The sequence below is a fragment of the Anomaloglossus baeobatrachus genome, chromosome 4 (assembly GCF_048569485.1).
Source record: "Anomaloglossus baeobatrachus isolate aAnoBae1 chromosome 4, aAnoBae1.hap1, whole genome shotgun sequence".
Taxonomy (NCBI): Eukaryota; Metazoa; Chordata; class Amphibia; order Anura; family Aromobatidae; genus Anomaloglossus; species Anomaloglossus baeobatrachus.
Genome location: NC_134356.1, coordinates 335,169,384 through 335,196,764, shown reverse-complemented (window position 1 = coordinate 335,196,764; position 27,381 = coordinate 335,169,384). Strand labels below are relative to the sequence as shown.

Here is a 27,381-nt window from a genome sequence, read left to right as displayed (position 1 = left end):
GGATTAAGAGTAACTTAGTTTGAGAGCGTTTTGCAAGACAAGCAAAGCTTTCTAAAAGTTTGAAACTTGGTTTAAGAGCAATGCTTTGCAATAAGAGAAAATACTCACCGTGCACACTTCCAGTTCCGTTCTTTCACTGCGCTGTGACCCGCTCTGGAGGTAACTTTCTGTACATATGTAATGTATACCATTGTACAGTACAGTATATACTATATAGCATGTCTATCAATTTGCATTTGTGGATACAGTATTGTACTTTCTTATTGATAGCCAGTACAAAACATTACTTGTACTGTACCTCCCGCACACCAACTATTGTAAGCTAATGTGCAGTTTAATTTTATATATATATTTTTTGTATGTACATATATATATATATATACACACACATACAACTGTTTAAAACTCTTTTATCTTTCTTTGCCATTACCTGAGCTCCTCTCAGGTGATTTATGGCCACAGACTACATCACAGTTGAATGTGCTAGAAGACAGTCTGTAGAGCAAATTGCAAACTTTTTATTGAAACTTAATATTGCAAAAATTATTTTAAATAGATGCATTTAAATAAAAAAATAAATTGGCTCCACAGGTGGTTAACCCAGTTTAATGTTATTTTAGATCTGTAATCTGTATTGGTCCATCACATTCGAATATCAAGCAGGAATATGTAGATCACTGGTTTGGTAAAAAAAATGGGACAGAGAAATATTTCTCAGTGTATAACCGACAATCTGATCTCATTCCTACAGACGCAGGCATGTATACCACAGGCAGTGGTATGATACTCCTTCCATTTCAATATGTTCGCTTGCACAGTGCTCCTTGGGATGTTTAAAGTTGTGGAAATCTTTTTGTAACCAAATCCGGCTTTAAACTTCTCCATAACAGTATCACGGACCTGCCTGTTGTGTTCCTTGGTCTTCATGATGCTCTCTGCGCTTTACACAGAACACTGAGACTATCACAGAGCTGGTGCATTTATACGGAGACTTGATTACACTAAGGGTAGCTTATATTTATCATCAGTCATTTAGGACAACATTGTATCATTCAGAGTTCCTCAATGAACTTCTGGAGTGAGTTTGCTGCACTGAAAGTAAAGAGGCCGAATAATATTGCATGCCCCACTTTTCAGTTATTTATTTTTTATAAAAGTTTAAAATAAGCAATAAATTTCATCCAACTTCACAATTGTGCCCCACTTGTTGATTCTTCACCATAACATTAACATTTTTATCTTTGTTTGAAGCCTGAAATGTGGGAAAACGTTGAAAATTTAAGGGGGCCGAATACACGGCACTATATGTCTGGTGAGCATGACACCCCTTTACATACTTTGCAGAGAGCAGCAGGGTCTTAATAGACACAACGTCGTGTGACTCGCATCTCTGACAGCTCTAGATAGAGGATAACCATCCAGATGAAGCTTGATAATCCGCCATAGTCTAAGCAGTGGGTGGGGACATGCTGCCCACTAGAGCCAGCATCCCCCCATAGCTGCATTAAACATAATACACAATGTCTTCCTATTATTTTGTAATCATTGTATGTGTATATTATAAAAAAAATCCCATATCACCTAATTACTGATTCTTTGTGTTTCCTCTGACTATATTCATCTTTCTTTTTTTAATATTGTGCTTTTATGATAATGCAATTTCAGTTTAAATGATCAGAATACAAGAAAGAGAAATTATCTTGTGTTTTATGGGAAGCATAATTAAAGAAATGAATATAAATTGTTTGTTTTCATATATGTAATGGGATTTGCATTTTTCCGTGTTACACATTGCTGGGTAAATGACTGCCTTGTAAATCATAGCTCGGTGCCCATATATTAGTCACCAGGCTGGAGTGAATGTTTTATACACAAGACATGCCTAATAAATGGTATGCAGAGATCCAATTGTTCCACCAGCCTCTATCCTGCCGTAAGTTGGGAGATGAATTTGAGTCATAAAACAATGAGATACAGATTTTCAATTATAGCATGAAGAGAGTGAGAGCTGAGTGCGAGCAGCAGATTAATCGACCTACTTGCAAAGGTTTTAAAGTTTGGAGGCATTTCCTGTAATTATAGTAAATTAAACATCAGATTCGGGACATTGACAAATGAAGACATGCTCTATAACTGTGACTTTGAAGAAGATTTATTGGGCTTGCATGCAAATAAATAGCATCTCCGCATAATGATTAAATGTGCCACATTGACACTTGGGCACTATTCATCTGCTGTCTTCAGAAGCTGCTGCCCAAGGCATTTTTTTTTTCCATAAAAAAATAAATAAAAAAAACTTTGTTTTGACATGAATTCTATTTGCAGTGGAATATTGCAATCATTGGGTGATGTATGGTTCATAAGTTAAGTATCAGGTAAGATTTCCAGTGGGTATAGCACCTAAATAGAGAAAAGCTCAGGAATAAATCTAGATCCATCACTCTATACAGTGGCTTTATTCATTTCATGCAGATTTATACATTTATAAAAAAAAGTATACAATTTCTGTTCCATTAATCTCTATACTATTGCATAAAGTATGGATTCTACATAGGTCCTTTATGACATTTGATTATTTATTAGATTAGGTATGGGGCTCATAAATTTCATCTAGTAACAAGCTGAGGTTGTGTAATTAGGAAACTCTCGGAGGAGCAGTAACCAAATATTATCGACGGACATAAATATCTGTATTGCTTTACAAGGTTGCCTTAAAGAGAAGAGACAGTCTCTGTTTAATAGATGACATCCCTATATATTGCATAATTACATAATGTTGGGCAACCTATAGTCTAAAATGTTAGATTGAAAATAGCTTTCTTTTTTTTTAATAGTCCACAAGTGGAAATTTTGCTAGAAATAAAAAAGGTTTGTCATTTCTTTCTTTTTTAAAAATGTTCCCCTTTTTTTCCTTTAACACACATGGTGCAGAGGATGACAGGTAAAGAACATTTGTACAATAGTTGCTCCAATAAAAAGTAAATTTGAAGCTCTTTTGCGCGAACTGCTTGCAAGTCATGTATTCATTCAGCACCTGCTACTGCTACTTGTATACATTGCTCCCATCCCCATACTATGGGCCGTACTATGGCTCCAAGTCATCATTGCCTGTTTTTTTTGTGTTTTGCACACTATTTTGTTTACACCCAATTTATTTTTCTATTTGCAGTTTTTTTTAAGTCTATTTTATATGTTGTTGCCTGTAATTTTTTGTTAAAGGGAATCTGTCAGCAGGTTTTTGCTACCTCATCTGAGATCAGCATAGAAAAAGAGATTCTGAATCCAATGATGTATCACTTACCGTATTTTTCGGACTATAAGACGCACTGGACTATAAGACGCACCCTGGTTTTAGAGGAGGAAAATAGGAAAATAAAACTTTAAGCAAAAAAATGTGGTCATGACACACTGTTATGGGGCGAGGATCTGCTGCTGACACTGTTATGGGGGTAATGTCCCCAAATTCTCTACTAAGGTACCCCATCCTGGTAATGATCCTCCTGCCTTGTATATGATCCTGCTATAAACCCCCATCCTGCTCATATACCAGCATCCTGCTCATTTTCCCTCATCCTGTTCATATACCCCCATCCTATTGATATACCCCCCATCCATCCTATTGATATTTCCCCCATCCATCCTGCTCATATACTCCCATCCTGCTCATATACTCCCATCCTGTTCATATACCCCCATCCTGTTCATATACCCCATCCTGTTCATATACCCCCATCCTGCTCATATACTCCCATCCTGTTCATATACCCCCATCCTGTTCATATACCCTAATCCTGTTCATATACCCCCATCCTGTTCATATACCCCCCATCCATCCTGCTCATATACTCCCATCCTGCTATATGCCCCCATCGTGCTCATATACTCCCATCCTGTTCATATACCCCATCCTGTTCATATACCCCCATCCTGTTCATATACCCCCCATCCATCCTGCTCATATACTCCCATCCTGCTATATGCCCCCATCGTGCTCATATACCATCCTGGTATATGGCCTGTATCCTATAGCAGAGAGAAAAAAAATAAACGTTTATACTCACCTTTTCCTCACTCCCTCCAGCACCGATCATCTTCCTCTCAGCGGCAATGACCTGTGTGTGTGGAGCCGTTCCCCTGCAGCAAGCGATGTCTTCCTGTCTGTGCCGATCAGCTAACCAGCACAGATCAGCTGACCGGCACAGACAGGAAGACATCGCGTGCTGCAGGGGGACGGCTCCACACACGGGGACGGGTGAGTACACTGATTCACTGCACCCCGCGCTGATGATGACGCGCGGGGGGCAGTGAATACAGCCGCACATGATCACTCCAGGCTGTAATTGCCAGGGGTGATCATGTGGACCGGCTCTTTACTATGCGTGCGTCCCCGCTCGTCCTCCCGCCCACCTGTCAGTGCCGGCTTCAGCGCTGAGAGATGGGCGGGAGGATGGGCGTGCATATGTAATGAGCGGGCCCACGTGGTCACGGCAGGCGCTGCTGCTGCCTGCTCGTGCCCCTGATGACCCGCTCCACCGCAGCACCCTCGTTCCCGGCTGCAGCCCTATAGTCAGACTATAAGATGCACCCCCAACTTTCCCCCAACATGTGGGGGGAAAAAAGTGCTTTTTATGGTCCGAAAAATACGGTAGATTACTGGATGCCGCTGTTGTGACACAATCAGAATTTTTAGATTTAATCATGTAGCAGAGCTGAGAGAACTGTCCCGCCCACACCAGGCTCTCAATAGAGATTGTTTATTGACATTGAAGTGTCAATCAGAGGAGGGGGGGTGCCAGACTGCCGTGCATGTTACATTGTAGTTCAAGCAATAAGAGTCCTGCTGCTTAGAAAAACATAGCAAATAAATAAATGACAAGTCAGGCATCTCTGAATTCTCTTTTTTTAATTTGTGCAGCATGCGGTCCCTAGCTTATATAGCAAAAACCTGCTGACAGATTTCCTTTAATCATTTTTTGCCATTCCAGTTATTTCACCTGATTAATCAATTGCAGTTTTTTAACAAGTTGAAAATTTGGCACCATACCACTCAAATTTCTCTGTGGTGTATTTTTGAGTGTGCAAGTGTTTTGGCACAACATGCGAATTTTGGCATCAAACGATTGCAAAAACAGTTCAACACAGAAAAAAAGACCATTTTTATAATCGTTCACAGAAAGTCGTGAATCGCTTATGTTATTTGGCACTAAAAACTGCAACTAATATTACAAGACAAAAAAGGGAAGTGATTTAAAAAAAAAAAAGGCTTAAAAAAAACATACATGATGAATTATATTTAACAGAACTCCATCTGGTGGCAATGGAACTTAGTCACAAGGATGTGTCTCCCACCAGCAACAATCCTATTGAATAAAGCAGCCACATGACATTTTCATGTCACCAATTTGCAGAACTCTGTCTTGTGGAATGTATGTGAGTGGAGATGTCGTGTATGGCATGATTCATGACTGCCAGTAGGGAGTAATAAGGGGGACATCTTTGTATATGTAACATTTTTCCTGTTTCAAATGTTTTATTAAGAGAATTAAAATAACATTGTATAACTGTATAATTCACTAAGAGATTGCAAATTGGACATAACATTAGATATAATGTCTGTAGTCCAATGGTTAGCATTAATTAATAAACTCTTAACACAAGAACATGAAAAAAGAAAAAAAGGTGAGATTCTCTGGTCTCAAGATACTACAACAATATTATATAAAAATATATGATGATTATCTTAATTTATTAGGAATAATCCCACACATTGGTCATAGTAATTTAGCTTGTTGAACGCTGGCCTAAGAATTCCTGGGATTAAGCCCAAGACCAGAGCTAGAGGAAAGTGTAAAATTAGAAGAAAAGTCACAAAATAACCAGAAGCAGGAGAAAGTCTCTAGATCTAATTCTCCAAAAACAGACTAATGACAACTTAGTTTATGAATTTACAGCACAGAGAGTATTAGCATGTCCTCAGAGTATTGAATCTAATGGGACCTAATCTTTTCCAATAAAGGAATTCGATCCAGGAGGATATTGGAAAGTTTCTCATTAACCAGGATCCATGAAAGTTTCAGTTTTGCTTGATCAAGAATAATTGATGGAGACTTCCAAGCACTTGCTATAGATATCTGAGCTAACTAGTCTTGTGCCAGAACCTGCATCGGAATCAAATCAGAATTTACTGTACGAGGGGCAGGAACACTCACAGCGAGCCACATTCTGCCCTGGTTTATTTCAGAGGATTGTTTTCTGACTAACGTTGTAAATACACATTAAGAATGACCTGTCATCATGATTATGCAAGTTAAGAAAAAAAGTATGACTATAATAGTGCTGGTATACTGATTGAAAAGGTGCCAGTGGAGGCACATGTGCAAATTGACCTTTCGGAGGTCTTCAGTGGCATGGTGCAGATAGAGATTTTGATTTCTCAATGAGACAAGATATATGTCTGCACATGCACCGCCACGGCACCATTTTTCTGAAGACTATCGGGAAGTCAAACTGCATAAGCGTCACCGATGGAGATGTTGGTACAACCTTTGAAACAAGAAAGAGATGTAAACACCAGAGTCAAGCGGAGGTGCCAGAGCAGAGCCAAATGCAGATTAAACAACCACCAGGATGCAGATTTCTTTGCTGAAGGTATATATTGAATCTTATGGCCATACCTTTACTTTAACATGCATAATCCTCATGACAGGTTCAGGTCAAAGCAAAGTCAGCTAAACATAATTTTTGCAGGACCAGCTAATCCCGTACACATAATGTTGAAGATAACAATGATAAGGCATGCTAATTTCAACAAATAATCCTTTCATTCTTTGAGTAGATAAGTTAGCAAAGGGAAAACTTTAAAAAATTGCAAGAGATTACCGGTTACTTGCATCCCTTAGATGAACCTCTTTATTCAGAAACATGAATATTTATGGGAGGTTGGGTGGAATAGCTTTTGTGTCTGCTGATGGCAATTGAACATATTTTGGCAACTATAGTGCCCCAATAATGTTTGTTTTCATTGACAGAATTTTTAAATACATTTTAGGTGGAGAAAAAAGTTAATTAAGAAAATGTTAGATTTTATTTAGTTGATATTGTTTTTTATTTACACATTTGCAATAACTTAGTATTCAGATTTGTTATTTTCTTAACCCTTTCACGACCATGGACGGATATATCCGTCATGGAGCATATCCCGTTAAGCCCCGCCCCCTGCCGCGGGCAGGCGGCGATCGGCACACATATCAGCTGTTTTCAACAGCTGACATGTGAGCCTACTATCCATGGGTGGAAACGCTTCCACCCGCGGCCATTAACCCCTTAAATCTTGCTGCCAAAGTCTGGCAGCAAGATCTAAATGCGCGCGGCCATGTTTTTTACTTACCGCCGCCCCCACCGGACGTCACGTGCGTGATCACGTGACTATCGGCGATTGCCATCGTAGCACAGGGTCATGTGATGACGCCTGCAGCTATGAAGTTTCACTTTCGTTTTCCCTCGGCCGCGAGCAGAGAGAAAAAGAAAGTGACTGAATCTGCTGTTTACAGCTGTATAGCTGTGATCAGCAGATAGATAATAGCGATCGGATTGCTGATCGCTATAGCCCCCTAGGGGGAATAGTAAAATAAAAAAAGTAAAAAAAAGTTTTAAAAAATATAAAAAAAACCAAAAAACCCTAAAAGTTCAAATCACACCCCTTTCCCCCCATTGAATATTAAAGGGTTAAAAAATAAATAAATATACACATATTTGGTATCACCGCGTTCAGAAATGCCCGATCTATCAAAATATAAAATCAATTAATCTGATTGGATTTTTTTTTGCCACTACGCCGTTTACCAAACGCCAAAATTACATTTTTTGGTCGCCGCAAGTTTTACGCAAAATGCAATAACAGGCGATCAAAACGTAGCATCTGCGCAAAAATGGTACCATTAGAAATGACAGCTCGAGACGCAAAAATAAGCCATCACTGAGCCATAGATCCCAAAAAATTAGAACGCTACGTGTTTCGGAAAATGGCGCAAAACGTGCGCCACTTTTATTGGACAAACTTGTGAATTTTTTTAACCCCTTAGATACAAGTAAATCTATACATGTTTGGTGTCTACAAACTCACACCGACCTGAGGCATCACACCCACACATCAGTTTTACCATATAGTGAACACCGTGAATAAAACATCCCAAAAACTATTGTGCCATCACAGTTTTTTTGCAATTTTTCCGCATTTGGAATTTTTTTGCTGTTTTCCAGCACACCATATGGTAAAACGTATGGTTTCATTTAAAAGTACTGAATAGGATAACTGAAGTGAGCACTAATATATATATATATATATATTATGAGTGCAAGCCAACAAATACATACTATATATAAGGATAAGGCTGCACATCAAACTTAGATAATGGTATAATGCCTCAAGCATATGGAAAAATATTGGAATATACAATGAAAAATGCTACTTGCTAATTTGAACATGTGAGTAATGAATTGCATACCTGCCATGAATATAAGGAAAAAGGAGATATTTAGCAATCGCATTGATCAATGTAACTGAGCCCCAAGACCTCGTCAAGGTATATCTCTATATTGGGGTCCCTAGCTCTGTGACCCTAACTGTGTGTCATCTCATTGCAATTAAAAACTGCTGTGGGTGGAGAGGGGTAACTAAGGACTTTCTTATATAGGAGATGGAAAAAACATGGCCGAAAGGGGCGGAGCTGTGTTCACATTCAGAAAAAAACTACATATAACTGAATAGGATAACTGAAGTGAGCACTAATATATATATATATATATTATGAGTGCAAGCCAACAAATACATACTATATATAAGGATAAGGCTGCACATCAAACTTAGATAATGGTATAATGCCTCAAGCATATGGAAAAATATTGGAATATACAATGAAAAATGCTACTTGCTAATTTGAACATGTGAATAATGAATTGCATACCTGCCATGAATATAAGGAAAAAGGAGATATTTAGCAATCGCATTGATCAATGTAACTGAGCCCCAAGACCTCATCAAGGTATATCTCTATATTGGGGTCCCTAGCTCTGTGACCCTAACTGTGTGTCATCTCATTGCAATTAAAAACTGCTGTGGGTGGAGAGGGGTAACTAAGGACTTTCTTATATAGGAGATGGAAAAAACATGGCCGAAAGGGGCGGAGCTGTGTTCACATTCAGAAAAAAACTACATATAACTGAATAGGATAACTGAAGTGAGCACTAATATATATATATATATATATTATGAGTGCAAGCCAACAAATACATACTATATATAAGGATAAGGCTGCACATCAAACTTAGATAATGGTATAATGCCTCAAGCATATGGAAAAATATTGGAATATACAATGAAAAATGCTACTTGCTAATTTGAACATGTGAATAATGAATTGCATACCTGCCATGAATATAAGGAAAAAGGAGATATTTAGCAATCGCATTGATCAATGTAACTGAGCCCCAAGACCTCGTCAAGGTATATCTCTATATTGGGGTCCCTAGCTCTGTGACCCTAACTGTGTGTCATCTCATTGCAATTAAAAACTGCTGTGGGTGGAGAGGGGTAACTAAGGACTTTCTTATATAGGAGATGGAAAAAACATGGCCGAAAGGGGCGGAGCTGTGTTCACATTCAGAAAAAAACTACATATAACTGAATAGGATAACTGAAGTGAGCACTAATATATATATACTATGAGTGCAAGCCAACAAATACATACTATATATAAGGATAAGGCTGCACATCAAACTTAGATAATGGTATAATGCCTCAAGCATATGGAAAAATATTGGAATATACAATGAAAAATGCTACTTGCTAATTTGAACATGTGAATAATGAATTGCATACCTGCCATGAATATAAGGAAAAAGGAGATATTTAGCAATCGCATTGATCAATGTAACTGAGCCCCAAGACCTCGTCAAGGTATATCTCTATATTGGGGTCCCTAGCTCTGTGACCCTAACTGTGTGTCATCTCATTGCAATTAAAAACTGCTGTGGGTGGAGAGGGGTAACTAAGGACTTTCTTATATAGGAGATGGAAAAAACATGGCCGAAAGGGGCGGAGCTGTGTTCACATTCAGAAAAAAACTACATATAACTGAATAGGATAACTGAAGTGAGCACTAATATATATATATATTATGAGTGCAAGCCAACAAATACATACTATATATAAGGATAAGGCTGCACATCAAACTTAGATAATGGTATAATGCCTCAAGCATATGGAAAAATATTGGAATATACAATGAAAAATGCTACTTGCTAATTTGAACATGTGAATAATGAATTGCATACCTGCCATGAATATAAGGAAAAAGGAGATATTTAGCAATCGCATTGATCAATGTAACTGAGCCCCAAGACCTCGTCAAGGTATATCTCTATATTGGGGTCCCTAGCTCTGTGACCCTAACTGTGTGTCATCTCATTGCAATTAAAAACTGCTGTGGGTGGAGAGGGGTAACTAAGGACTTTCTTATATAGGAGATGGAAAAAACATGGCCGAAAGGGGCGGAGCTGTCTTCACATTCAGAAAAAAACTACATATAACTGAATAGGATAACTGAAGTGAGCACTAATATATATATATATTATGAGTGCAAGCCAACAAATACATACTATATATAAGGATAAGGCTGCACATCAAACTTAGATAATGGTATAATGCCTCAAGCATATGGAAAAATATTGGAATATACAATGAAAAATGCTACTTGCTAATTTGAACATGTGAATAATGAATTGCATACCTGCCATGAATATAAGGAAAAAGGAGATATTTAGCAATCGCATTGATCAATGTAACTGAGCCCCAAGACCTCGTCAAGGTATATCTCTATATTGGGGTCCCTAGCTCTGTGACCCTAACTGTGTGTCATCTCATTGCAATTAAAAACTGCTGTGGGTGGAGAGGGGTAACTAAGGACTTTCTTATATAGGAGATGGAAAAAACATGGCCGAAAGGGGCGGAGCTGTGTTCACATTCAGAAAAAAACTACATATAACTGAATAGGATAACTGAAGTGAGCACTAATATATATATACTATGAGTGCAAGCCAACAAATACATACTATATATAAGGATAAGGCTGCACATCAAACTTAGATAATGGTATAATGCCTCAAGCATATGGAAAAATATTGGAATATACAATGAAAAATGCTACTTGCTAATTTGAACATGTGAATAATGAATTGCATACCTGCCATGAATATAAGGAAAAAGGAGATATTTAGCAATCGCATTGATCAATGTAACTGAGCCCCAAGACCTCGTCAAGGTATATCTCTATATTGGGGTCCCTAGCTCTGTGACCCTAACTGTGTGTCATCTCATTGCAATTAAAAACTGCTGTGGGTGGAGAGGGGTAACTAAGGACTTTCTTATATAGGAGATGGAAAAAACATGGCCGAAAGGGGCGGAGCTGTGTTCACATTCAGAAAAAAACTACATATAACTGAATAGGATAACTGAAGTAAGCACTAATATATATATATATATTATGAGTGCAAGCCAACAAATACATACTATATATAAGGATAAGGCTGCACATCAAACTTAGATAATGGTATAATGCCTCAAGCATATGGAAAAATATTGGAATATACAATGAAAAATGCTACTTGCTAATTTGAACATGTGAATAATGAATTGCATACCTGCCATGAATATAAGGAAAAAGGAGATATTTAGCAATCGCATTGATCAATGTAACTGAGCCCCAAGACCTCGTCAAGGTATATCTCTATATTGGGGTCCCTAGCTCTGTGACCCTAACTGTGTGTCATCTCATTGCAATTAAAAACTGCTGTGGGTGGAGAGGGGTAACTAAGGACTTTCTTATATAGGAGATGGAAAAAACATGGCCGAAAGGGGCGGAGCTGTGTTCACATTCAGAAAAAAACTACATATAACTGAATAGGATAACTGAAGTGAGCACTAATATATATATATATATATTATGAGTGCAAGCCAACAAATACATACTATATATAAGGATAAGGCTGCACATCAAACTTAGATAATGGTATAATGCCTCAAGCATATGGAAAAATATTGGAATATACAATGAAAAATGCTACTTGCTAATTTGAACATGTGAATAATGAATTGCATACCTGCCATGAATATAAGGAAAAAGGAGATATTTAGCAATCGCATTGATCAATGTAACTGAGCCCCAAGACCTCGTCAAGGTATATCTCTATATTGGGGTCCCTAGCTCTGTGATCCTAACTGTGTGTCATCTCATTGCAATTAAAAACTGCTGTGGGTGGAGAGGGGTAACTAAGGACTTTCTTATATAGGAGATGGAAAAAACATGGCCAAAAGGGGCGGAGCTGTGTTCACATTCAGAAAAAAACTACATATAACTGAATAGGATAACTGAAGTGAGCACTAATATATATATATATATATTATGAGTGCAAGCCAACAAATACATACTATATATAAGGATAAGGCTGCACATCAAACTTAGATAATGGTATAATGCCTCAAGCATATGGAAAAATATTGGAATATACAATGAAAAATGCTACTTGCTAATTTGAACATGTGAATAATGAATTGCATACCTGCCATGAATATAAGGAAAAAGGAGATATTTAGCAATCGCATTGATCAATGTAACTGAGCCCCAAGACCTCGTCAAGGTATATCTCTATATTGGGGTCCCTAGCTCTGTGACCCTGTGTGTCATCTCATTGCAATTAAAAACTGCTGTGGGTGGAGAGGGGTAACTAAGGACTTTCTTATATAGGAGATGGAAAAAACATGGCCAAAAGGGGCGGAGCTGTGTTCACATTCAGAAAAAAACTACATATAACTGAATAGGATAACTGAAGTGAGCACTAATATATATATATATATATATATACTATGAGTGCAAGCCAACAAATACATACTATATATAAGGATAAGGCTGCACATCAAACTTAGATAATGGTATAATGCCTCAAGCATATGGAAAAATATTGGAATATACAATGAAAAATGCTACTTGCTAATTTGAACATGTGAATAATGAATTGCATACCTGCCATGAATATAAGGAAAAAGGAGATATTTAGCAATCGCATTGATCAATGTAACTGAGCCCCAAGACCTCGTCAAGGTATATCTCTATATTGGGGTCCCTAGCTCTGTGACCCTAACTGTGTGTCATCTCATTGCAATTAAAAACTGCTGTGGGTGGAGAGGGGTAACTAAGGACTTTCTTATATAGGAGATGGAAAAAACATGGCCGAAAGGGGCGGAGCTGTGTTCACATTCAGAAAAAAACTACATATAACTGAATAGGATAACTGAAGTGAGCACTAATATATATATATATTATGAGTGCAAGCCAACAAATACATACTATATATAAGGATAAGGCTGAACATCAAACTTAGATAATGGTATAATGCCTCAAGCATATGGAAAAATATTGGAATATACAATGAAAAATGCTACTTGCTAATTTGAACATGTGAATAATGAATTGCATACCTGCCATGAATATAAGGAAAAAGGAGATATTTAGCAATCGCATTGATCTATGTAAATGAGCCCCAAGACCTCGTCAAGGTATATCTCTATATTGGGGTCCCTAGCTCTGTGACCCTGTGTGTCATCTCATTGCAATTAAAAACTGCTGTGGGTGGAGAGGGGTAACTAAGGACTTTCTTATATAGGAGATGGAAAAAACATGGCCAAAAGGGGCGGAGCTGTGTTCACATTCAGAAAAAAACTACATATAACTGAATAGGATAACTGAAGTGAGCACTAATATATATATATATATATATATATATATACTATGAGTGCAAGCCAACAAATACATACTATATATAAGGATAAGGCTGCACATCAAACTTAGATAATGGTATAATGCCTCAAGCATATGGAAAAATATTGGAATATACAATGAAAAATGCTACTTGCTAATTTGAACATGTGAATAATGAATTGCATACCTGCCATGAATATAAGGAAAAAGGAGATATTTAGCAATCGCATTGATCAATGTAACTGAGCCCCAAGACCTCGTCAAGGTATATCTCTATATTGGGGTCCCTAGCTCTGTGACCCTAACTGTGTGTCATCTCATTGCAATTAAAAACTGCTGTGGGTGGAGAGGGGTAACTAAGGACTTTCTTATATAGGAGATGGAAAAAACATGGCCGAAAGGGGCGGAGCTGTGTTCACATTCAGAAAAAAACTACATATAACTGAATAGGATAACTGAAGTGAGCACTAATATATATATATTATGAGTGCAAGCCAACAAATACATACTATATATAAGGATAAGGCTGAACATCAAACTTAGATAATGGTATAATGCCTCAAGCATATGGAAAAATATTGGAATATACAATGAAAAATGCTACTTGCTAATTTGAACATGTGAATAATGAATTGCATACCTGCCATGAATATAAGGAAAAAGGAGATATTTAGCAATCGCATTGATCAATGTAACTGAGCCCCAAGACCTCGTCAAGGTATATCTCTATATTGGGGTCCCTAGCTCTGTGACCCTAACTGTGTGTCATCTCATTGCAATTAAAAACTGCTGTGGGTGGAGAGGGGTAACTAAGGACTTTCTTATATAGGAGATGGAAAAAACATGGCCGAAAGGGGTGGAGCTGTGTTCACATTCAGAAAAAAAGGCTGCACATCAAACATTGTATATTCCAATATTTTTCCATATGCTTGAGGCATTATACCATTATCTAAGTTTGATGTGCAGCCTTATCCTTATATATAGTATGTATTTGTTGGCTTGCACTCATAATATATATATATATATTAGTGCTCACTTCAGTTATCCTATTCAGTTATATGTAGTTTTTTTTCTGAATGTGAACACAGCTCCGCCCCTTTCGGCCATGTTTTTTCCATCTCCTATATAAGAAAGTCCTTAGTTACCCCTCTCCACCCACAGCAGTTTTTAATTGCAATGAGATGACACACAGTTAGGGTCACAGAGCTAGGGACCCCAATATAGAGATATACCTTGACGAGGTCTTGGGGATCAGTTACATTGATCAATGCGATTGCTAAATATCTCCTTTTTCCTTATATTCATGGCAGGTATGCAATTCATTATTCACATGTTCAAATTAGCAAGTAGCATTTTTCATTGTATATTCCAATATTTTTCCATATGCTTGAGGCATTATACCATTATCTAAGTTTGATGTGCAGCCTTATCCTTATATATAGTATGTATTTGTTGGCTTGCACTCATAATATATATATATATATATATATATATATATATATATATTAGTGCTCACTTCAGTTATCCTATTCAGTTATATGTAGTTTTTTTCTGAATGTGAACACAGCTCCGCCCCTTTTGGCCATGTTTTTTCCATCTCCTATATAAGAAAGTCCTTAGTTACCCCTCTCCACCCACAGCAGTTTTTAATTGCAATGAGATGACACACAGTTAGGGTCACAGAGCTAGGGACCCCAATATAGAGATATACCTTGACGAGGTCTTGGGGCTCAGTTACATTGATCAATGCGATTGCTAAATATGTCCTTTTTCCTTATATTCATGGCAGGTATGCAATTCATTATTCGCATGTTCAAATTAGCAAGTAGCATTTTTCATTGTATATTCCAATATTTTTCCATATGCTTTAGGCATTATACCATTATCTAAGTTTGATGTGCAGCCTTATCATCATTTAAAAGTACAACTTGTCCCGCAAAAAAAGAAGCCCTCATATGGCAAGATTGACAGAAAAATAAAAAAGTTTCGGCTCTCGGAAGAAGGAGAGCAAAAACGCAAAAACGGAAAGTGCCCCGGGGCTGAAGGGGTTAAAACTGTATTCCCAAGTTTAAATTTAGCCTCTATCAATAGAATAGTGGATAACTTCCTACTCATTGGGAGTCTGATCGCTGAGAACCCCAGTGATCCTAAGAACCGAGGCTCATTTTATGGGACCACTGGAAATATTTGAGTCACATGAGGCTGAGAGCCCAGATTCTTGGGATCACTGTAGCGGTTGGTGCCTCAGTGATTAGGAAGTTATCCCCTATTGCTTGGATAAGGGATAACTGTCAAACTTGAAAATACCCTTCTAATTCTTCATACTACAAGTAATTCCACTATGAGAGATAAAGTCTGTGTAAACGTGTAAACAATTATCACTATTTATGGACAGAAAAACAATCCATTTGCATCTAATTACCATGCAATGAGTCTAAGGAAAGGTAGAGAGTCCCCTTAAAAAGTACATCATATACAGATGTTAGATGTGAATGCATAGAGTAATATTGCAATTATTTGGAAAGTTACTTTTCTCTTCCATATTGGGCATCTTACATAGATTCTCTGCCTAGGCTAAGTTCACACAGGGCTTATTTTGGTGCGTTTTTGGTACGTTTTTGAGGTCACAGATGCACCAAAATGCATGCATTTCCTTCTCCCAGAAAAGTGTATGAGATTTAGATTTTGCTGTCCACACTGGGCATCTTTGTTGGCTGCATATTGTCTGCGTTTTTCAAGATGCACCCAAGATGCAGCATGTGAATTCTTTTTCGTTTTTACCGTGTTTTTGAGCCCTTCCAGTCATTCGATTTGACTTAAAAAACGCATTGGGCAAAACACGGTAAAAACACATTGCGTTTTTGATACGTTTTTGCCACGGTGTGTTTTGGTGCATTTTAAGATGCATTCAAGATGTACTGACAAAAAGATGCCGCGTGTGAACATAGCCTAAATTTTATTTTATAAAGTGATATGACTTCTGGGCAGGTGCTTTTCTTCGGTTTTCAGTATAAAACTTATCCAGACTTGACCTTAGAGGGAATCTGTCACCTCATTTGTCATATGTAACCTATTATAATGGGCATACAGGTAATAGAGTGCTGAAAATAATACCTGTATGTCTCATATCAGATGCTTTCTTGTGGAAAAATTAGCTTTTATTTCTCTATGTAAATGAGCTCTTCCAGGCTATGGGGCAGATGCTACCCAAAAGATAGCCCCTCCTCCTTACTTCATTAATGTATATCTGTCACCTGCCATCAGCGTCACAGTATCCCTGTGATGTCAAGTTGTGGTCCTGAAATCCCGTGCCTGTACACCGCAATTACCAATGTTCCACTGTAGTGTTCCGCCCTTCTATGTGCGTTGGCTTCATGTTTCTTCTACGCGGAAGAAACATGAAGCCAGTGGCCATAGAAGTCAGATGAAAACCAGTCAAACATCATGGCCTGGCCTCCTCGAGGAAGCTGGTGCGAAACGAACATCGAGGTGAAGGAACACCTGGCCGGGAGCTCCTCATTAAAACGCTTTTGTGATTAAAGAGCTCTTCATTAAAATGGTTTTGTGATTAAAGTATGACAGAAATGTGAGATCTAATCTGAGAACACCGGGCATTTAACAATACTATGCAAACTTCACTTTACTACAAGAGCATTGATAGGTGGTTATCCCTTTAACTTGGCTAGTTGTGTATTTATTAGCAATCTCCATACAGAGAAGTGCCAATAATAAATTTAAGGATATGTGCAATATATATGGACAATATTTGTGTTACTATTATATGCACTTTTATGTGCTATGTCAGTGCAATAGTAGAATAACTAATCCTGATTGCGAAGTACACAACAGTAGGAATTTTGAGATAGCCTCTTAAATTGCCTAAATGTGTATATGCAGTAGCAGGGTTTTTTTGCCTTATTCATTATTGTGCAACAATGGCAAATTTGTATTCTCCTTTTGCATGATTTGCATTAAGTATTTAATCATGTATGTTCAGTGAAGTCTGTATATTTGAAGATGGTTCTGTAAAAAGCTCTGATATCCTCATCCTGTCATATTGAGTATTCCCTCATAGGAGTTTTATCTGTTTAATTTATTTTTTTTTATTTTATTTTTTTAAAGAATCTAATTGTAATGGTGGGATAAGATGCACTGTGTATCATGTTGTGTAGGTTCGTATTTTACGCTTGGTTCACTGTCCATTATTTGTATTGCTTGTGTGTACAATGTATTGTCTGTAGGTGATTACCCCCTGTAGTGTTCCTGTCCCTAAGTCTGGGGGAGGGGGACTGGGATCCACTTACTGTAAACTCTCTGCTTACCTGGGGCATTAGACAGTCTGGCTGAGCAGGAGACTTGCAAGAGAGAAGAAGCAGGATTGAACCTCTGAGGGAAAAGCTGCGGCTCCTCAGAGAGACCTGGACATTTATCCCATTACTGGACTATATTCGTGTTTCTTTAGTATTTTTACCCTCTGTGTGGTGGATTATGTTATGGACCATTTGATTTGCTTGGAATAAATGCACTTTGGATTGTACAGCCATCTCTCGCTCTGTTGATTGTTTGATATGGGAGAAGGACCCCGTAACACTAATAAACATATATATTTTATTCACTTTGCATGAATCTCTTTACCCATTGCCTTATGGATATATATATATATAGAGAGGTTTGCCTAAAAATAAAATTGTTATATTCAAACACACATATTCCCAAATCTTGTGGAAGGCCTTTCTAGAATGGTTTACATTTTTCTATATTAAAGGGAACCAGCCATATATAAAGTAAAGCCAGTGCTATACTGGCGCTAGGATGCTGAATGTAACCATACCTTTTGTTGTGAGATTGGATGTTGTATTTCAGAAATATATGCAAGTAAAGTTCCAGCAATGCACTGCTATTTGATTGACAAGTGCAACAAGAAGGGAATATGTGGGTCGTGTTTTGCAATCTATTCCTGCCCCTGTCTGCATGCCTGGCTGTCCACCCCCTGTTGCAGTCATAGACATTAATTCCGGTGCAGACAGACAGACAGGGGCGGGAATAGATAGCAAGACCCGACCACCATATTCCCACCCCTGTTGCATCTGTCAATCAAATAGCAGTGCACTGCTGGAACTTTACTTATACATATTTCTGAAATAAAACATCCAATCTCAGAACAAAAGGTATGGTTCTATTCAGCATCCTAGTCCTAGTATAGCACTGGCTTTACTTTATATATGAAAATCCAGCTGCTTGGTTCTCTTTAAAGGGAACCTAAAATCTGGTTAAAACTACAAGTTTTCCCTAAAAAAAAAATCAAGCCCTCATTCTTCTATTTTGGCGGAAAAATAAGTTATGGCTCTTGGAACAAAGACAGGAAAAACAAACAGTCAAGTATGATAAATTCTTGGGCTGTTAATGGAAACCTGACAGCGGATACATCTTGCCAGATCCACAGGCAGCATGTATCAGACACCAGCTGCATACATTCAGTATTTGTATGTTTGACTCTGATATAACATATAAAATTATATTGTGGTACCGTGTTAGCACAAAAATTTGATGTTAGTTACTTTTATTGTCAAAAACTCCCACCACATCTTAATTTGTAACAAAAACCTTAATTTGATTTCCTTGGCTTATCTCTTGAAGGCATCACCCAATCTGTCCCATGCACAAATGTCATGTTGTAACACCTCTTAAATGTTGTGGACTTGTCTCAGTAATTCATTTGTAAACCTATCTAACGAAGTGGCCTTTGTGCTCTGAAAATTTGCAAATAAAATTTCTCTGGCTAGCCAATAAAGGCTTTACTCCTACAATAGTTTTGTAACTTTTGGGCTTAAGAGAATTTTCTTCAATATGTTTGACTCCAACATACTGTGGAATTAAAGAATGGCCATTAACCAAGAGTGACTAGTAGAGAAGGCCATGTCTGGCAGCTTCTCCCCACCAGCTCCCCTTGAGTGATGAGTCTCTCCCTGGGTGCACCATTGGTAGCGTGTCAGAAGAAGTCATCAGGACTGCTTTTCTAACTGGTGAAATATGTGGTTCGGTCCCAGGCAGTTTTTAAAGTGTATTTTCTCTGAAATCACACAGCCGACCTCTGTTACGTGAATGTATATTGGGCAGCATGTATCTGCTGTTAGGTTCCCTTTAAAGTTTGTTCTATGCTTTATTAGCAGTTGGCTGTGCGTCCCCTGCCTGCAGACAAATCTCATTAGCCCTCAGAATTCTATACCAAGACGCTACATAGATATGGAGGAGGGAAAAGAGGGGGATGGAGCTTCAGTTTCTCTCTGATGTGAGAGATTTGGAGTAGCAGAAGAAATATCTTATTGGCTGAGAACGCACAGCCCTTACATTGTGCCATGTACACCCCACTCAATCAACAGGCATGAAAACAAAAAAAAAAGAATTTTCATACAGCATGTAGAGAGGTGTCAATGGCCAAAAACAGATTAGACACCATTTCTTGAGCACTATATCTATAATTCCCTATGATTTATAGTTATTTTTTTTCTCAATAATTGTAATGCGTTTTTTTCATGGACACTTTAACAGATCTATGATGTCTGCATATTTTAATACTTTTTTTTAGTACTGTATAACTGTATTGTAAGTACAAGTCTGAACAACAAGAAAGATCTTTAATTGTACCATGAATCATTGTATAATCCATTAAGCTCCTAGCACAGAGGTATAATGTTTCACTTTTCACACTTGGTCAACAATAACTTCAATAGCTATCAGCCCTGTGTAAAGGATGGTGTGCTTCGTGTCATTAATCATGCCTCAATTTTTATTTAAATAATAAAGCAAATAAGGTGTGATGAAGGCACTGCCAGGATCTGGCCGCTGAGTTAGAGAAAAGATGGGTCTAATTTATGACTGTATATGTGTATGCATTACTTAAGAATAAAATGCTACCATTATGCATAATGGCTTTGTCAATACATGGCAAGCTTGTGCTTTTTGGAGAATTGTGATTGCTTGCATTTCATCTCTTATGGTCCGTGGAAGAGTTAGGTAAGAGATTAATGATGGCATGCTTTTGTTTTTAAAAAGTTCAGGTGCTGCGGAGTGGTATACCTAACAGACTGGTTGGAGATGACAGAGATGGATTGGCCCCCTGATTCCTGCTGTGTGAGAGAATACGCCGGTTGCTCCAAACAAGCACATCATGGAGATCTCAGTGATTTGTATCAAGAGGTACAGATTTATTCTACTATTTTTTTTTTACGTTTGACGTTTCATTTTTTTTATTTTATTGACCATACAGATAGATAGTGGATATGCAAAAGCACACAAAAGTTCAGACGGAAATTCATTTTCTATTTGATGTCAAGAAGTATTACTAAAAATTTAACCTTTCCTGAATGTTCTATTTATTATGCCTTTGTGACGCATTGGGGCAGATTTCCTAACCCTGTCTCATATGTACACAGTCAGTCCTTCACTAGACAGTCTGAAAATGCAACAGATTTAGAACAGAGACTAATGTTGGATGATAAATTTGGTGCCTCTTTAGAAACTTTGACTTTACACCGCTTCTTGGATGGTTTATGATACTTTTTGCACCTAAAATTCGGCAAAACATGATGCCTCTTGTTGCATTTTAAATTGCAAATTTTTTCCTTTAGCCTCGTCTCCGCTTCACTAAGAGACATGCCCACTTGTCAAATGATCCACACAGACATTTTTAAAATCCAAGTAACTTATACTCGTAGTATGATTTAACTTGCTATGTGTTTGCTGTCTAAAATTCGCAATTTTATGTTAATGTAGCTCTTCTGGGATTTTCATGCAACAAATCAATATACGGGGTGGGCCATTTATATGGATACACCTAAATAACATGGGAATGGTTGGTGATATCAACTTCTTGTTTGTGGCTCATTAGTATATGGGAGGGGGGAAACTTTTCAAGATGGGTGGTGACTATGGCGCCTATTTTTAAGTTGGCCATTTTGGATCCAACTTTATTTTTTCCAATTGGAAGAGGGTCACGCAACACATCAAACTTTTGAGAATTTCACAAGAAAAACAATGGTGTGCTTGGTTTTAACGTAACTTTATTCATTCGTTATTTACAATATTATGACCACTTATAAAATGTGTTCAAAGTGCTGCCCATTTTGTTGGATTGTCAATGCAACCCTCTTCTCCCTCTCTTGACACACTGATAGCAACACCGCAGAAGAAATTCTAGCACAGGCTTCCAGTATCCATTGTTTCAGATGCTGCACATCTTGTATCTTCACAGCATAGACAATTGCCTTTAGATGACCCCAAAGATAAAAGTCTAAGGGGGTCAGATCGGGAGACCTTGGTGGCTATTCAACTGGCCCACAATACTGAAAGCCTGTGCCAGCATTTCTTCTGAGGTGTTGCTATCAGTGTGTCAAGAGGGGGAAAAGAGGGTTGCCTTGACAATCCAACACAATGAGTAGCACTTTGAACACATTTCATAAGTGGTCATAATATTGTAAATAACTAATGAATGAATAAACGTATGTTAAAACCAAGCACACTATTGTTTTTCTTCTGAATTTCTCAATAAGTTTGATGTGTTACATGACCCTCTTCCCATTGGAAAAAATAAAATAAAATTGGATGCAAAATGGCCAACTTCAAAGTGGCCGCCATGGTCATCACCCATCATGAAAAGTTTCCCCCCTCCCATAGACTAATGAGCCACAAACAGGAAGTTGATCTCACCAACCATTCCCAATTTAATTAGGTGTATCCATATAAATGGCATACCCTGTACAATTGTATAGCTCCAAGCTCAGTGTATTTTACATTTTTAAAGTTAAGATATTGTCTAAATCACTTTTTTACAAAAATCATAATTTATAAACCTAATACTTTACATTTTTGGCAATTTTTTTTTTCCAATTTGACCTCTGTTATCTAGCTGGAGGCAAGTATAAAAAAAATCCACCAATGACAATAGTTCACACTCGCAGTTCACTCTCTGTATGTTTACAATGTACAAGTCACAGAGCACAACTTAGGATTTAAGCCATTAACACTGATGAGGGGCAATACCCAGAAACAGTGTGTCTGCAAATTGAGATTCCGGTTTGCCTTTTTATCCTAAGTCATATGACAAGGCTCGTTATAGGCTTGATATTGACTTTTAAGACTGCTACTTGCAATAAGTGACACTGAGTTTAAGTCCTATACCTCTCTAAAAAGATAAATTGCAAATAGAGCATACCTTAAACACTTTTCTATTAAACCCAACACGGTACCTTATCGCCAAGCTCCAGGTTCCTATTTTTATACAGCTACTGTAAAGCAGATGTCCAAACTGCTGTTACAGAACAAACAGCACCTTAGACAAGATGGCGGTTTCCATCTTAAAATACAGAAAAAAAAGAAAATCTCAGTTGATGCAAATTGAATCTCAGGACCTGTTCCATTGACCGCATAAGTAATCTTTGGCCTCAATAGGAACCCTAAAAAATGCCTCTTTACTGGTGGTATGCATAGCTCTTTTTGACTTCAAGGCCTGGCGTAATGTCAAGTTTATCACGCTACAATAGGGATATTGGCCAAGGCCAGCTAATTTAAAGGGGAGCCACTGATGCCTTCAGGTAGTATGTGATTCTCTGGCGTCCTGTTCACCAACCACAGATAACTGATGGGCTCGATATACCAGGTCCTTTGAATTAGTTTACACCAATTCTAATAAAAATAAAGGTCATTCATCCCTTATCACAATAATAGCATAGCCTACATGACAACTGTGCTGCATTAACCCTCTGTAAACTTGGAAATGGATAAAGGAGACATACTAGGAACTGTGATAATTTTGTGTTAGATTACAGAGAATAGGAATACTCAACTGATGTTGTACTTGCTGTATAGTACATCTGTGTGATGGTCTCTTGGTATGTTTTATACACACGCATGTGTCACACAGTGCCTCACAGTATTATTTCATAGGGATTAGTACTAAGTTTATGTTTCAGCCAGTCCATCAGTTCATAGTAAGAAAAAAGTGTAGTAAATAAGGCTTGGTTCACATATACATTGGTCCATTCAGTGTTTTGGTGTTTTACAGAAACAACAAAGTGAAATTGATGCCAGAAATTATTCCATTTTTATAGTTGGATTGCTCCTGGCATTTGGCGCATTAGTTGTTGCCTTGCACCGATCCAGCTTTGAATGCAGATTTTTTCTTTTCGGCTATGGATGCTGGACCATTAGTTGTGTTGGGCTCAGGAATAAAAAAATTAAACTGATATATGTGAACCCAGCTTAAGAATTACAATGAGCTACAACTTTCATGTTGAAACAAAAGAAAATGTTAAGCTGGATTCATACATCAGGGTTTTAAAGGGAACCTGTCACCAGGATTTTCATCTATAAGCTGCAGCCACCACAGTAAGCTCATACATACAGCATTCTAGAATACTGTATATAAGTGCCCAGTCTGCTCTGTATAACATAAAAAAGACCTTTATTATACTCACTTGTGGAGCGGCCAGGTCCATTGGGTGTCTCTGGTCTTGAGTCTGGTGCCTCCTCTATCTTGTGTAGTCGCCGTCCTCCTTCCCACCTCTGTGTGGAAGACGCGGCCTACGTCATCCACACAGGAGCCTCAATTGCGCTCCTGCGCAAGAGCATTTCTATCTGCCCTGCTGAGGGCAGATCAAAGTATTTTTGTAGCATAATAAAGCCTCTGTGTAGATGATGTAGGATGCATCATCCACATGGAGCTGTGAAGGAGGACGGAGATGGTAAGAAGAGAACAGGCACCGGATTGACAATAGTGAAGCGCAGCCAACCAGACCACCTCCTAGGTGAGTATAATAAAAAATTGTTTTTTTATGTTATACAGATTGGCCTGGGCACTTATACACAGTATTCTAGAATGCTGATCATATATAAGAGCTTACTGGTGGTGGCAGCAGCTTATAGAGGAAAAACCTGGTGACAGATTACTTTAAAAAAAAAATTTGACCAATTTTAGAGATCTGATGGTCATCTGTTTTTAGTCCTTGTGGCAGTTTCTATCTTTGTTTCTCATCTGACTGACTTTTCCTAAGCAATTTGAATAAAACCAACAGCTTACGGCTGCAATTCGGAATGTGCTGTCCGTTCTTTTACCAACCATTTAGTGGAATTCGGATGTGTCTCTGTTCAATTTACAGGCCAATATTAGGGTCCATTTACATGGGTTTTTCCGGGGCACTAAATGACCAGAGATCAGCAGTTTGTTTGCTAATCAGCGGTCGTTTCATAGCCTGTTTTAGCCTGTTTACACAGGGAGACCACTACGAGGAGCTGCTAATAAGTCTTTGGCTTTAGGATTTTTTTTGTTTCTACGGTAACGAATTTTACATGACATGAAAGCCTTGTGTGTCTAATATATGTTTTCAACATTTTGTGTTTGTTGACTTGGCAACAGTATTCTACGCACGCAGGAAAACAAAATGGCAGAGTCTAATGCAATATTCACTGCAACTGAGAGCAGAGGAGTGATAAAATTCTTGTTTCTGCAAGGAAAGTCCGCGAGGGATATTCATGGTGATATGTCGCAGACATTGGGGGATCAATGCCCTTCATATTCCACAGTTAAGAACTGGTTTGCCAAATTAAAAACTGGCCACTTCAGCACCAATGATGAGGAACGTCCTGGATGACTGAGAGTGGTTGTTATGCTGGAGACCGTCGATGCTGTGCACAACCTCATACTGGAGAATCGATGAATTTCAGCTAAAGCAACAGCAGACATCATGTGGATTTCCAGTGAACGTATCTGTGTCATTATCCTTGAACATTTGGACATGAGGAAGCTATCTGCAAAGTGGGTCCCCAAATATTTGACAACAGATCAGAGAAGCATGCGAGTGAAAACTTCCCGGTCCATTTTCAGCATTTCTAGATTGATAAGAACTTTCGGGATTGACTGGTTTCTATGGATGAGACTTGGATTTATTTTTATGACCCTGAAAACAAGGAGCAGTCAAGAGTAGAGGCACAGTGGTTCTCCTCATCCAAAGAAGTTCATGGTGCAAAAATCAGCCACTAAGGTGATGGCATCTGTGTTCTGGGATAAGGAGGGTGTGCTGTTAGTGGACTACCTTCAAAAGGGTTCCACCATCAATGCAAGGTATTATATTGAACTTTTGGATCAATTGAAGGCAGCTCTGAAGGCCAAAAGGCGCAACAAGCTGTCCAAAGGAATCTTGTTCCTACAAGACAACGCTCCTGCCCACGCTGCACAAACCACAGCACACAGCAAAACTGGTAGAGCTGGACTTCCAGCTGGTTGACCACCCACCTTTTCACCAGATCTAGCTCCCTCTGACTATCATCTGTTTCCAAACCTATAGAAACACCTCAAAGGTACCAATTTTCACACCATTTCTGATGCCATGGCTGCTATGAATGCCTGGTTTGAGGCACAACTGAAATTCTTCTTTTTTACTAGGCTTACAGAACTTTGAATACCAATGTAAGAAGTGTGTTGACATCAGTGGACAGTATGTGGAATAAATGTAAACTTTCATCATCCTATCTTGTTTCTTTCTGAGTAAAGCCAAAGACTTATCAGTAGCCCCTTGTATAATGATGTGCACTAAACGATCTGTAATAGATCGGTCAGTGGGCATAGGCTACCATTGTTCTCAGCAGCATGAGCCCTGTGCACACAAAAATGTGTGCTGCCGAGAAAGTTGGTATTTTGTTTACTGCACGAAAGATCATTGTCAAGCAAAACAGTCATTTATCAGGTATTGTCAACCTGTTTAGACTGTGATAATATTATTGTGAAAGTAGTTTAGCTAGGAATGTTTGTCCATAATAATCTTGCAGTGTACATGGACCTTTATGCTACAAGTGGAATCTTTAGTTACATTACATGTTCTGCTTTGTATCAGTTTCACTGGAGTCTCATATTAATCGACAGGAAATGTTGGTCTGTTGTGTATCAGTAATTTTTTTTTTTTTTTTGATTTTCCCATCCTACTTTTTACTTAGTGTCTACCCATAATAAAGATGACCTTGCTTACTGTGAAGTTAAATAAAATATAATCAAGCTTCTCAAGCCCGATATTGAAAAACAGTGGAAAAGTAGCAGTATTCCCCATAGGCATAAAACTACAAACAAATAATAGATACCAATAGTAAGCAGAGACATGATAACTCCCTTGGGATTAGTGTTCAATTCAGCTGCAATTCATCAAATTCCCACTGTGTTCCAAAGGTTGAAAAATGTACACTAGAAAGAGATTGTATTACTGAGATGCCTTAGTGGCGAAGGCTGTATGATAGAACCTTGTTGGAGGTGAAATACACAGATGACTAAGCTTCACAGAGTGTGGGGCCTACATTACACAGAAGGAGCTTTTATTCGGATATTTTTTATATTGTTAACCTTGTAAATAAAATTCTAAAACTAGGGCCCCGCAGCGACATTTGTCACACTACATGAGGATTCTGCTGTCACATTGAGACATTACATCTACTGATTGTCAATGATGTTGCATTATCTTGGCTACCATAGATTTCAATATCATTTGTAATTTGCAATCCACTTAATATCTGGCTGCAATCTGACAGTTTT

General features: G+C 38.1%; 1 protein-coding gene across 3 annotated transcripts in view; it reads left to right on the top strand.

Moving 5' to 3' along the window:
- TSPAN12 (tetraspanin 12) overlaps positions 1-27,381 on the top strand; it is a 281,046-nt gene that overhangs the window by 240,205 nt on the left and 13,460 nt on the right. For all 3 annotated transcript variants that reach the window (XM_075342523.1, XM_075342525.1, XM_075342522.1), the window contains one exon: positions 20,865-21,008. In XM_075342523.1, the coding sequence (XP_075198638.1) occupies positions 20,865-21,008 (144 nt within the window). The remainder of the gene's footprint in view (positions 1-20,864; positions 21,009-27,381) is intronic.